General features: G+C 28.1%; 1 protein-coding gene across 1 annotated transcript in view; it reads right to left on the bottom strand.

Annotated features, from left to right (window-relative positions):
* LOC130823796 (inositol oxygenase 1-like) overlaps nt 1–6,257 on the bottom strand; it is a 6,368-nt gene extending 111 nt beyond the window's left edge. Inside the window, exons 1-10 of the mRNA XM_057688574.1 lie at nt 5,929–6,257; nt 5,022–5,166; nt 4,077–4,158; nt 2,942–3,146; nt 2,118–2,230; nt 1,889–2,011; nt 1,678–1,747; nt 1,177–1,255; nt 786–867; nt 1–208 (exon numbers count right to left, since the gene is read on the bottom strand). The exon at nt 1–208 is cut by the window's left edge and continues 111 nt beyond it. Of these exons, the coding sequence (XP_057544557.1) occupies nt 182–208; nt 786–867; nt 1,177–1,255; nt 1,678–1,747; nt 1,889–2,011; nt 2,118–2,230; nt 2,942–3,146; nt 4,077–4,158; nt 5,022–5,166; nt 5,929–5,959 (957 nt within the window). The 5' untranslated portion in view covers nt 5,960–6,257 and the 3' untranslated portion in view covers nt 1–181. The remainder of the gene's footprint in view (nt 209–785; nt 868–1,176; nt 1,256–1,677; nt 1,748–1,888; nt 2,012–2,117; nt 2,231–2,941; nt 3,147–4,076; nt 4,159–5,021; nt 5,167–5,928) is intronic.
* Nucleotides 6,258–14,880: the final 8,623 nt, after the last annotated feature.

Raw genomic sequence — 14,880 nt, 5'->3', positions numbered from 1 at the left:
AAAAAAGCTACATATACGTAATACGTACATGATACATAATACATGATGCCTAATACATGAAACATTAAAAATAAACCATAATTTGTCTCACTAAACTTATTAATTTGGTTTTGTAAAACCAATCAAAATGCCTTAACTCTAATTACAGTGTGAAATTTGTAGATAATCCCTTCGAAAATTTCTACCATCTTAGCTTTGATGGGAAATACTGTAACAAAAGAATAATAAAATTTTGTTAAGTAACACAATTAACTAAACACATAAGATTATATAAAAATAGACTAATAGCATTCTCTTTTGTCAATTACAACATGTTAGTCTCATTTTATGTACAAATTAACATTTGCTTCTATATAATTAGCCAAATATCCCACAAAAATACAGCCATATATTTTATAATTGGTGGTCATTTTGGCCTATATATTGAAAGGGCCAAAATCATTATTCAAATAAAAAAATAGGATCGGCGTTAGGGTTTTTGAATTCTTAATCTTTAGTTTAAAAATTATACTCTTAATACTAAGTCACATATTTTTACTATAATGATAATACATTTGTTTGCTTTTAAATAATGATCTAAAAATTTTCAAGGAGTCCAGGCCTCATTCAGCCTTAACTAAGGTTCATCAATGACTTATATGATTAAAAAAAAAAAAAAAAAAAAAAAAAAATTCAGACGTTAGTATAATATTTCTTATTTACTATATTATAAAAGTAAAAGAAAAAAAAAATAATATGTCTACTCCCAAAAGTAAATAGAAGGAAAAAAGCATTTAGAAATTTACCTTGTTGATGAGGGAGAGGTAGTATGGCTTTACTTTCTCCACATCAATTCGAACTTTACTCTTGCTGTATAGATCATATTTGCTGTGACAATTTGTAAATCAGAAATTTAGTTATTTTTATCAATTACTCGTGTTTCGTTTAGTATTATTGTAGTTTTTTTTGTTTTTTATTTTCGAATTCATACGATATATGTTTTAAATAAAAAATTATAATTAAATTTATTAGGTACTTGATGATTAAAATTAAAAACTAAAAAGTGAAAACCTCTATTCCTAGTTAATTTCTTATTTTTTATTTTGATTTTCAATAAAACTAAAAATCGGAACAAAAAAGATAACGAATGGGTCTTAATAAAGTGGTTATGTAATTAAAAGATTCTTAATTAATTACTTGAAAATATGGAGCCATTTCAGATTCTCTTTATCCTCAGCATTCAACAAATGCATGTATGCTCCAGATTTATGCAGAGCTGCAGGTCCAACAAAAAAGCTCAATTTATTAATATCTACTTTAATAAAAATAATAATAATTTACAAATTATAGTTTTAAAATTTAGTCTTTTAAAAAATTTCAATTTAAATGTATTTTTTTATGCAAATTATAGTTACAAAAGTATTAATGTCTACAGCGTTCAAACAAAATCACAAGATTCCAACCACTTAATTTAAATTTCTTACCACTTAATTTAAATTTCTTACCACTAAAATGATCTAAATTTTGTTATTTGGCCTGAATATTGTAGACATTGAAAATAATTTGGTAGTTATAATTCGCAAAAAAGACATTAAAACTATAATTTAAAAAAGACCTAATCTTTAATATTTTAATTTACAAATAATTCTAAAAATAAAAATAATAATTAAAATTTAGGATTTCCAATTGAAATCTTACCATAGAAAGAGTGAAATCTAACGATGAAAAGACCAGCTGGAGGAAGAGTTGTACCATTTTCCTTGGCTACCTGTAAATTATGTTCAACATTATAATTAATGTCACATTTATACATGTATTCTCGATATCATTATAAGAATGGGATATACGTAATCTTACAAGCTATACCATCTAATTAAATTTTTTTTTAAAAAAAAAAAGTAAAAATTACCAGGTACATGTAATCATCATGACCCCAAGAAATCATGATATTCTCTAGACCACATCCTTCAGTGTATATACCATTCTTGGTGTTATAATCAGGATTATTATAATCTGGATTTTCCTTAAAATACTGTTCCAAATCAAGTTAAATAAAAAAGAATGTTAGTTAATTTTTAATGCAAATTAATTTGTATAAAAGCTATATTAATTAATTTAATTTAATGGAATATACTAACCTTATGATGAACAATAGATTCATCAAATGCACATCCAACAGGGAAAGTGTCGCCCACAACAGCCCATTGAGGAAGCTCTCCAAAGCTTGGGTGAACTAAAACCTTTCCAAGGTCTGCAAATTAAAATCATATTTCATATTCAAAAGGTAGTTAAACAAATTAGCCTAAAGCTAATTAATTATATAATATATAACTCTTATCTAACAATTTAGTGGAATTTCTGATTTAATTATTGTTTTTATGTAGTTGGTGATGATATTAGCAATTAAGGGTCACTAACAAACAGGTTCGGTAATGCTACATGTTAATCCAATTATACTTCCTCCGTTTCATTTTAGTCGCTACATTTGCATGGGCACACGAATTAAGAAAAGTGATTGACCTACATTGTAGCTGATTGTTTACTTTATAGAGTATAGTATTTTATTATTGTTAATTGAAAAAGAAAAAGGAAAAATAAGTTGTTAGGTTACTTTATAGAGTATAGTATAGTATTTTATTATAAAGTATAGAGTAGGATAAAAATAGGGGTAGGTAGAACTTTAAATGATTAGTTTATTACTAAAAACGAAAATGTACCAAGTAATATGAAATTGCCAAAAATAGAAAATGTAGCGAGTATTATGAAACAGAGGAAGTATATTGGTAGACAATGGTCTCTATAAGTTTGATATTCTTTTAGACTAGTTTTAAGGCAAATTTGATTCTTAGAGGTATATTTTATCCTTTCACTTAATTTTTATTCTATTATTAAAATAAGTAAAAATTATTAGGAAAAATAAAATCAAAGAGACAGAGGGAGGAGCAGTAGTAAAGTTATATACCATGAATAAGGGCAGTCAAGTGGAGCCAATCTTCATTAGGGTAATCCTTCCTAATAGCTTCAGCAGTTTGGAGCAAATGTTCAATTTGAGGCTCATCCAAGTCAGGGTCACTCTCATCCACAACTGTGTTAAGGAGTTCACAACATTCCCAAATACTCATTTCCACCTTATCCAATTTCCTGTATTCTTCTCTCATCTTTTTCACCTGCATACCATTTTTTCCTTCTTTACTTCCTTTTTTTTTTTTTTACTAGGAAACATATATTGCATTTTTATATTAATGTTTTTTCCTTTTGTTTATCACATGATAAAGGTTTATTTAAATGCAAAACATTTATTTTCTCGTCCATAGATCAAAATTCGAATAAAAATTAATAATGGTCAACCGTCTTACTTAAACATATTTAATTTTTTTTTACGTATTACTCAAAGACTAAAGAGTACAAGATCGACGTGGCCGTATTTAAAAATTAAAATTGTAGACACAAAAAACAATTGCATCAATTTCTTTTATAATAAGAATTCTCTCAAAAAAGTAATTAAATAAATTAAATTATTATTAATGTATAATACTACTTTTATGAGTCAAACTATGTTTAATTACCACTACAATACAATTTACTTTTAGCGAGATATATTTAGCGATATTTAATTTAAATGTCATTACTTTAAATTTCTAATGGTATGTATAGTGGATTTAGTGATATTTATTAGACCCTTTAGCAGCATAATAAAAAACCATACTAAAGTTTTCTACAACATAAGATCTAGTGATATTTCTCATGAATGTCACTGTAGACTATAATCATAATAACAAATGTCATTAAAGGCCAAATAAACTGTCACTAAATCACTTTACAGCGGAATATAAAATAAAGTCTAATAATTATTACACTAATAATATAAATCAATGACATTTTTTAATGTACTAAATTCAATATTACAAAAAATCAAATTTACTATTGTATACATTAATGAACAAAGATAGGATGCAAAAAAAATAAAACTTGCAAGATTTATTCATCGGATAATTTATTCACTGCAATGAGATCTAACTAGATAATAATAAATATATTTATTTCTCTTACACACTGGTCAACTAAGTTTTTTTCATATGAAAAAAAAAATAACTTACAAAGTCAACGGTTTGATGGATATGGTTTTGCTTGTAAAATTCTTCAACACTTTTTTGCCTTTCAGTTTGCGCGTCATAATCTCTGTAGATAAGCAATGTTGAACGTGTTACGTGTATATACGTGTTATTTATGCCTTCGTATTTGACCAACCATATATTATATCACTAAATCAAGACTTATTCATAATCTATTTAATTTTGGAGTTTAAATCTCATCATTTTCAATTTTATTTTTTAGAGTTATAACCGATTTATATTCGAGTTAAGGGCTTTTTTTAATCACGATGAAGGTATTTATCTGCCTTCTTTCTAACCCTTTTCAAACTCTGCCTTAAAGAGAGGTTCATTGCGATGATGAATAATAAATTTAAATTTCTTTTTTTTTCTTAAACTTATGACTACGTAATCAGCTAAAAATTAGAAACATAAAAATTATTTACAAATATTAACACATAATTTAATGATGAATTTTCAATTTACTACTAAAATAAGTAATGTTATATAGATGGCATGTATTGTGCATTTATTGGACTCATCATACAATAACATTTTTGTAGTAAAATAATTAATTTTGTTGTACGTATCTACACGGATTTTAATAGAATACAATACATTCTTCATACTATAACATCATCTAATTTTGACTTTATCAATTAAAAGAGTAGATATTTATTGATGAAAGTAAGACATGAAAATAATTCTTACCGTTTTAGAATCTTAGTTACATACTTACATTTCATTTTTTGGGCACAATTCAAATTTTAGTATCTATAGATATATTTTATAAAAAATTGTGTATTAAAATTGTACATAAAGAAATGAATCTAATTAACAATATATATTTTCCTTTTTATATCCGTATAAAATAATATTTGAAAATTCTACTCAACCAACAATATGAAAAAAAAAAATGTATAATTAATAATTATGGATGAAAAGTAGAACCTGAAAGTGTTGCCAAAGGCATTAATATCAGGAGTTGAAAATCCATTGTTTGAGACTAAGTCCTTAGAATCAGGGATCTTAAATCCAGCATCCAGTACTAATTCATTTGTATCCAAGCGTACCTTTTTTATCTCCTCTTGGGTTTCTACAAATTAATTAAGCCAAAATATTTTTAATAACCTTCTATAGTTAGAAAAATATTCTAAATTGGTATTATTAATAATTATAAAAAGTTAACATTATAGTAAAGTTAACTAAAAATTATATTATTTACAGTAATTTTTCAAAAATTAAAACAACTATTTATATAATGTTTGTAGCATGCTAAAAATACTCTTTCTTATTATCCTGTAATGATAATATTTTTTTATGTTTTGGATGATAGGATATGAACATGATTAAATATTATGCTTAAAGGATAATATATAATAAAAACATATACTACTATTAATGGGAGTATTATTTATTAATGGATAATGAAAACAAAATCCAAATCTTACTTTTCTTTTTGTTTTCTTTGAAGCTAAAGTTTGCAATTGATTAATAATTATTTGATAGTATAAAATTTATTTGTATTATTAGGCATGGATGCAATTGCGCCGCTAGGTTATTATATCCAATTTTGGAAGCACACACTTTTATGTTATCTAGTAATGATATATAAGTGACAAAAATCAACCAATAATTGAATTATTAAATTTTTTTATTTTAAAAAAAATTAGTAGAAAAGAAAAAATCTACCAAAAAGTGATAAAATCTTTACAAATTAATTTAACTATTTTTGCTAGTCTAATATATTAATGATGCAAAATAAAAAAAATGGTGACACGAAATTTAAAATTGAACAAAAAATACATTATGAAGTAAAAGTTGAACAAAAAATTAAGATACATTATGAAGTACATACCAAAAACGGGCTCCTCGACGATAACAGTCATGTTAAATAAAAGAATAAATGATAGAAATGAAGAAAAATAATCAAAATGACAACGAAAGTGGAAAGAAAAAATTTAGGAGTTGTATGACTGGAAATTGAATGGTTGTGATGTGTGAGAAAAGAATTAGGTTGCCCTATTTATAGTCAGATAAAGAGTCCTTATAAACAAAATATAACATGAGGAAGTCCTTGCTTGAAATTCGGAATAATTTTGGTGGTCAGATTTTAGATTTGATTTTCATATAATCTTTCTTTTTTTTTAGCAGATCTCTATCGGGATGGTTTATCCCACGGAACAGCTCAGATTGATGAATCAAATATATGATATACACTGCACACTTTATAGGTCATTGGAACCCCTCTCCTATTATAACATATGATTTTGGGATGGTATCCCCTTGACTTAGAAAGCATATGCACATCATATGTCCTCGATTATATGCTGATATTTACAATATGTCCAAATGCAATTTAACAATGTGATTCAAAAGAATAATAAGTTCTTGATTTAAATAAATGGTGAATTAGGATGTCATTAAGAACAAATATTTGACTATATTTTGCAGGCGAAATAAGGGGATAGTTATTGAAATGAAACTGATGGACTAAACTTCGAACAACTTGTCATCACCAACGCAGCATGCACTGGCTCCATCTACATCCCACTTTTTAGTTTTGCGCCTATCAACATAAAATAAATTAATTTAAAATGATTTTTAGGTTGTAGCCAGGTATACTCAGTCTATCCCATTAAATTTTATATCAAAGAAAAAGAGATTAATTTTTAAGAAAATGTAATTAAAAAAGAGAGATAATGAATTTGGTGGATGGAGACGCCTGACTAGGAATAGGGTTAGTTGGAGGTGTCATATCCATGTTTTAGACTACTGATGTCCTTTTAGTTTACCTTTTGGTGTTCTTGCCCTCTTGCTTATCTCGTTTCTGTTATTGTTAGTTTTTTTTTTTTTTTGTAGTTGGTTCTACTTATTTAATTATTTATTTACAGGCATTTAAGTTATCTTTTCCGTGTAGTTACGTCTCTTTATCGTCTCGAGCCGGGGGACTCCTTCGGTCGCGCTATCTTTTGTAGAATGTATTATATTTTATGAAAATTGTGAGAGAATTATATGCTTAATAAATTAAATATATGAAAAAATGTTTAAAAGTTGTAGAATGTATTATATTTTGTTTTAAAATTTTAGCATGAATCATTTTTTTTAAGAATAGTATCTATATTTTATTTTGCACCATTTTTAATTTTTATTTATTTTATTGATAATTTTGCACCTTTTTTTTGTAATGGTCTTACTTTTATTCTTTATCATCCAGAATTTATAAATTTTCTCCATCATAACTACTCATTTATATAATTTATTTATTGTATGTCTCATTTCTTGAACTTAATTCCACTAATTTTACTGATTTTGCAACTGGTGCAAAATAAAAAAGACAAACAGAGTATAAAATAAATCTGATAATTCAAAAAATTAGATAAGTCGATGGTGTTATTGTCTTCATTACTCTCCCCTCATTTATTTAGCATTATTTGCTATTTAGGTACGTATACTTATTTTGTATCATTTAAATTTTTGAACAATGATTAATCAGTTTCTTTTAGTCTCATTCATACATTTTAAATTTATTTTAATTTTGTAGAAACGTTTAGAGATAACAAGAGGGGAGTAAATTATTATTTAATAAGTTTAAGTGTTTTTGTCTGTTTTTGCGGAATTAAAAACTTGAACTCAATGCGTAAACTTAGAAAGAGACAAAACAATTTTTACGTGGAAATCTTCTAGGCCTAAATAGAAAGAAAATCACGACCCCTCGGGATTTCAAATTCTTCACTATATTTTAGGCAATTACATTAAACAAACAAACCTAGGCCATCTTGAGTTTCTCACTAAACTCAGTTCTCTTTCTCTTTCTCTTTCTCTCGCTTCCCACGAAGCTCAAGCTTCCTCTATGAAGCTCTCTTTCTCCCCTATACTTCTCCAAATCTAGTTACAACAATTCTCTCAAAAACCCTTTTACAAAGGCCAAAACCTAAGAATAAAATTAATGAGTTGCACAAGAAATATTTCAAAATTAATTGGCAATTAAGGATCAATGAATATTTCTCGTTGTTTTTCATCTCAATAACCAGTTAAAACAACCCCTTTTATATAGGAGATTCACGTAGCTTAGTAAGGAAAATAACTACCCACTTCACTCCTTAATCCTAAAATTAAGGAGGAATAAGTAAAACTTGTTTTCATCATCATCCTACCCAGTGTATCCCACTCATAGAAAAACTATAGACAAGGTCTGAGGAGGGAAGGACGGCGGCAACTCATACCCATAAAGGAGAGTGCGACCAAAGGAGTCCCTCGACTCGAGAAAGATAAAGAGTCGTAACTATACAAGAAAGATAAATTAAAAGCCTATAAATAAAATAAATAAGTAGAACCAACTACAAAATAAAAGAAAACAAAAAAACTAATAATAAAGAAACGAGAGAAGTAGGAGGGCAAGAACACCAAAAGGTAATCTAAGAGGACATCAGTAGTCTAAAATATGTATATGGCGCCTCCAACTACCTTTATCTATAGTCAGCCCCTCAGAGAGGTTTAACTCATGCAAGTCAACTTTTATTTGCTCATCCCAAGTTCTCCTAGGTCTTTCTCGACTCCTCTTACCCTCTACTATAATGCTTTCTATCCTCCTCACAGGGGCGTCGAAAGTATTTCTCTGCACATGTCCAAACCACCTCAATCTATTTTCGCGCATTTTTCCAAAAATAGGGGCTACCCCTACTTTGTCCCTAAATTCTTGGTTCCTAATTCGATCCATTAATGTGTGCCCACACATCCACCTCAGCGTACGCATTTCTGTAACTTCCATCTTATGTTCAAAAATGTTCTTTACAGGCCAACATTTGGTCTCATATAGCAGAGCAGGTTTGATTGCCGTCCGGTAGAATTTTCCTTTTAACTTGCTTGGGAATTTCTAATCACATAGCACTGCGGTGGCTGCTCGCCACTTGAGCCCAACCCGCATGTATACGGTGATTTACATCTCCGTCAATCTCCCCATCCCTTTGAATGATTGATCCCAAATACTTGTACGTGGTCGTACTTTTAACAACTGCTTCATCAATGGACACCACCGATTCATCTACCGGTGATGTCCCACTAAAGTCGCAGCGCAAATACTTGGTCTTCGTACAACTAATGCGCAACCCTTTATGTAACACCCCGGCCCCTCGGACCGCTGGTGACTATTCATGAGACTGTAGACTAGCTCCACAAACCAACAGTAGTCTTTCCAGCGCACTTTGGCCTCACTCTTGTACGCCCAAGAAAACTTCCCATGAGGTCACCCATCCTAAGATTGCTCCACACCAAGCACGCTCAACAGTGGAGTTCTTAGCAAATTGGCTCCCATGAAAAGAAGATGCACCTTGTTGATATGAGTAGTCTATCAATCCTTTTCAAGCTAAATCTGTGGTATTACACTTTACCCTCTAAAATTTCCCTTTACTCATCCAATTTGTTACTAACCTCCTTTCTAGTTTCTGCTACCAGCACTATGTCGTTAGCGAATAGCATGCACTACGATACCATCTCCCAAATAGATTTAGAAATCTCTTCCAAAATGACAATAAAAACGAAAGGTCTTAGAGCCGATTCCTGATGTAGTCCAACTTTAACCGGAAAAGGCTCTGTTATCCCCACCGGTGTTTGAATGTTAGTCGAAACTCTGTTATACATATCCCGTATAGCCTCAATGTATACTGAAGAAATACATATAGCCTTGAGGCTAACCCAGATGACACGTCGTGGTATGCTATCATGCGCTTTCTCCAAGTCAATGAACACCATATGCAGATCTCTCTTTCGCTCCCTATATTTCTCCATTAATCTCCTCAAAACATGAATTGCCTCAATGGTTGACTTTCCTGGCATAAAATCGAATTGGTTCTCTCTTATCACCGAATCGACATAAAACTTGTTTTGCAAGTAAAAAAAGCTACAGTTTTTATTTTCTAAATAAGGCAAGTAAATTTTTCCTAAATAAAGCCTAATAAATCAAGCCTATTAATGTGGAGAAAAATTAGGAGAAGTTTTTTCCTCCACTTTAGAAAATGTGACGGTTATTAAAATAGTTATAATTAAATTCCTTTGCCAACGAACTCATTAATTTAATTATATAACAAATTAATCTAACCCATAGATCAACTAAGAAAAATCAGGAAATACTTTCTTCAGAACTTTTCTGCTGATGCAAATAAGAATTAGTCTATTTTTTCAGTTAAATAATAGATTTTTTTTAATACTTTAATGAACAATGTCTTGGTCATATAAAGATTACAGGTTTAATTTTTTGTTATAGCTTAAGGCCCTTAAAAAGTTCAAGACGACTTTGCATTCATCATCAATTAACATTTTCTTTTCCACTAAAATTACTTTATCATCAAACTTAATAAATCAATATTAATTTGTTAAATTTTGCATCATCTAGAGAAAATGAATTTGCACGAAAATTATTTCAAAGTAAAATATTTTGCTCCAAAACAAACACATCTTAATTCATTTTTGGTTGATGTGTACTCCTGTCTTCCTCCGTCTTTTTTATTTAGTATCATTTGTTTTTTGTCCAATTCACTTATTTTGTATCGTTTTCAGTTTTAGACAATGGTCTATCACTTACTTGTAATTTCATTGATCCAAACATTTTCACTATCTTTTATTTTTATCTACAACATTTATGTTATCTCTTCATTTAATACTGAATATTCAATTATTCTTACAAACACTCGATTTCTCATTAATGCTAATTTAAAAATACTATTTTATTATAAATATAATGTATGACGTCAAATTAATAGAAGTAATTACTAAAAAAACCTTGAATGGTTGACAGAGAATTATAAATAAAGAATATTAAAAAGGTTCCTAAAATTCAATATGTCCGAGTCAGCACTACGTAGATACATACGATAAAACAAACAAATTTAAAATATTCAACCTAGTTGAGAAGAAATGGGGTTGGCATTGAGTCATTACCTACCGTCCATTTATATGGAGTTGGGGTACCTTTTATTTATAACAACAAATACTCCATTATTTTTTTTTTCTTTTGGCTAAACCAAAGCATAAAATAAGATAATGTCCCAATCATAAAATATCTTTGATTAAGATTCCTTTTAAAAAAGATCCCGTTTATAATTTGGGCATTTGGAAATTTCGGATCCACTTACTACTCCTGCATTCTCCTCGAAGACCAAAATATTACACGTTTGCATTGTATTTTCATGAAAAGTAAGTAGTAATATCGTAGCATCTAGTTTATGTACTGTCTAACTATAGTAGTATTTTCTGTTAAATTTTTGGTAATTTTTGTTTAATTCACTATTTTGACATTTCTAGCCTTATTAAATGTTGGTTATTGTCTTTATAATTTGCCATATACTATTTCTATGCACCATTTTGACGTTTAATTCACCGTTTGATTCATCAACTACTCTCAAATGTTGTAACAGTGAATTAAACGTCAAAATGGTGAATTAAAAGAAAATTGATAAGAATTTAACGGAAAATGATACGGCAGTTAGGTAAGGCATAAACTGGATGCTACCATGTGGAAAAATCTTACAAAAGTATTACCACTGACGTTTCATGAAAATTTGATGTTATATATGGAATTTCACTTTTATTATTTTCTTGTATCATCATTTATATATCTTTCTTCATTTTTATAATGTTATTTATACAATTTAATTGTTTCTACAATTTTTGTTTAATATACATGTAATATCATTCTATCACAATTCCGTAGTCACTATATTTTAAATTTGATAATAATCACTATTCAATTAAAAAAAAAAATTTTCTTTTCATAGCGGTCATCTAGTGTTTCTATTTGAAGAGACAGTGATTAACTATGGATTCATAAATAAATTTAACAAAAAATATAGGTGTGTATGGTAAATCACGGCTGGTTGTTGATTATTTTAATTGGTATGCTTGTTTTCAGTTGAAAATGTTAGCTTTTAAGCTAGCTGGATAAGCCAATTATTTATGAAGTGTTTGGAAATATTATACTTTTTCCGTTCTGAAATACTCGCTACATTTTCGTTATTGACACTATTCATAGTTCAAGCTTATTTTACATATTGCGGCTAATGTTTAAGAAAAGATTTAGTCAAGTGAGATCTTGTTTGAATTGTCTAATCGCATACTTTCATAATATTAATTTTTTTATAATTTTTAGACATTTATAATTCAATATATAAATGATCAAAATAACGAATTAAACTGCACAAAAAGTCAAATGTAACAAGTATAATGAAACATAGGAAGTATATTGGTTGTCACATGTTTATTGGATAAAAACTAGGCCAACAAGCTAAAAGTTAATGAAAAAAGTCAACTAAATTAGTTTTTTTATTTTAACTTAAACATCAGGCCATTTATCGAACATGTTTTTTGAATTTTTGACTAATCAAAAAGTCAAAAGTCAAATAACAAGTCATAACACCTCATCAACTCAACGTATATCTACATGTAAACTAAATTAATATTTATTAAGTCTTAATTTTATTTTATAATACAATATAGAGTGAAAGATGAAAAGGGCTACGAAAAGGTGGCAGCGAGAATTAAACTCTATATCTTATCTTGAGAAAATGTTAAATGCTCCAATTGATGCAAGATTCAATTCTCAAATTTATGAAGTTTTATAAAAACAAATCATTTGGTCCTAATTCGATAAACTTCACCGATAGAATATAAGAGAAAGTCTTGCATAGACTTATTCAAGTGAAGTGGAGACTAGATAGTATACTACTCTTTTTGTGTCTCTTTATTTGCACTACTTTTCATTTTTATTCATTCTACTGATTTTACACCTAATTCTTTTTTGTCAATAATCTCACTATTAATTTTTTTGGTAATAGTCTTACTCTTTTTCTTTTAATTTTATCCACAAATCATATACTCTTTTCATCTTAATCATTTATTTTTTATTTTTTCACTTATTTTTTTTGTCTTATTCTCTAACTCGATTATGTAAAGATTTTCTCTTCTTCAATAACGTGAAAAACGAGTAGGACCAATTTAAGTTAGTGAACAAACAATAAAGAGTGAGTGTTAATTATTACACTTGGTCCTAATTCTGGTAGCATTCAATTCCTTGATTACAAAAAGTTGTTGATGTATGCTATTGTGGTTGATTTATAGCCACCTAATGATTGTAACAACCTCATAGTCATACACAACATATCTCATTTTACCATACTAAGAAAAAATGTTCTCATATTATCCTTTTCATAGGTTATTTATTTATTCTTCAATAATCTAACTTGAAACTTAATTAAGATAATTAATTTCAAAAAGAATATAAACTGTGTGCTTAAAAAAAATTGTTATTAGAGCGAGGTGAATTTTTAACAATAGTAATTAAGAATTTTAAGTTGTCAAAAGCGATTATAATGACATAATATTTATTCTAGGTATAAGGCAACTTTGAGAATAATTAATAGTTGTTCGTAAAGTTGTGCATTTTAAGTTGTGGCAAAAGTCTTATATTGATTTGTTAACATTATTTTATTATACACGTTTTTTTTAATAAGATTATACTTTTCAAATAAAAATATTTATTATTTTAATACATTTTAAGATCGACGCTAAAGTACATGACTTTCTCAGTTGTGCGAATTTGCTTGATTTGTATTTCCCGAATAAATGTTCAATGGGCTTTTTGCTTGATTTCTTTATTTATCGAGTCTCTACTTGTGATCAAATATCTCATTTTTTTTTATAACTACTATTTATTATTAATTATGAAAATTTATCTAAAATAATCTAACTTTTTACAGATTTTCCTATAATAATTCCACCTATTGATTAATCATGAATAATCCTAACTTTAGGAGTATTTTCTTAGAGAAAATTTAGGTAATCCGATGACCTACTATAGCAGGTAATTAGCCAAAAAAATAAATTGAAAATTAATTTAAAATTAGAGAAAAATTTGAAAAATTTACATAAAAAATTCCGAATAATAAAAAAAAATCATAAATCATAAAAATTACATAAATAGCAATTTTTTTTTTATCAAACCATCATGACTAGAACTGATCTTACACCCACGCCAATTGATAATTGAAAACGGTATAATTGAACACAAACTCGACCAATTGTTATAATCGATGTTTAACTATTATTTAAGATTTACCCGAATTTAGTAGTGATCGAACTGAGTCATATGTGATTCGAGTTATGCAAGAAATTGAACACTAATCGGCTACAACCAACTAATTAGCCCAAACCGATGTTTTTGACCGAATTGTTGTAAATCCGAATCAATTATTAACCAAATTGTTGTAACCCAAACTGATTTTACAGTGCTGAACCTCCCGAAAATTTATGATTAATTTTAATTTAGTAAACTATTATTAAATTATCAAATAATTTCGTCCGAATTGATTTATAACCAAACATGTTGTAAGCCCAAATCGATTTCAACATATATCCAATATCAATACAGCAAGTATTATATGAAATTGTACATGATGTTTGTTATTAATTAGATAGATTGAAATGACTTCTTAAGTAGTTTTATCATTTACGTACAAAGGTAAGGTTGTGTATATCCAATCCCCCAAACTCTACCCAAGATGAAAGTCACATAATAATATTGAGATAATAAAATATTGTATTAAGTTTAACAAATTTACGACTAATTTCGATTGATCAAATAATAAATGTTTGAAGACTAATTTTTTACGGTGCAACCTTATGAACAACTTTAACTTGATCAATATTAATACATCAACAAAATTTAATTCTTTATTAGGGAGCATTAGAGTTGTAATTTATTACTCGACCAAATAAAGGGCACACATATATCAAACGTAGCAACTTGAGGTATCAAACA

This window comes from Amaranthus tricolor, chromosome 9, assembly GCF_026212465.1.
Source record: "Amaranthus tricolor cultivar Red isolate AtriRed21 chromosome 9, ASM2621246v1, whole genome shotgun sequence".
In the NCBI taxonomy this organism is placed as follows: Eukaryota; Viridiplantae; Streptophyta; class Magnoliopsida; order Caryophyllales; family Amaranthaceae; genus Amaranthus; species Amaranthus tricolor.
This window is presented reverse-complemented; position numbering and strand designations above follow the sequence as displayed.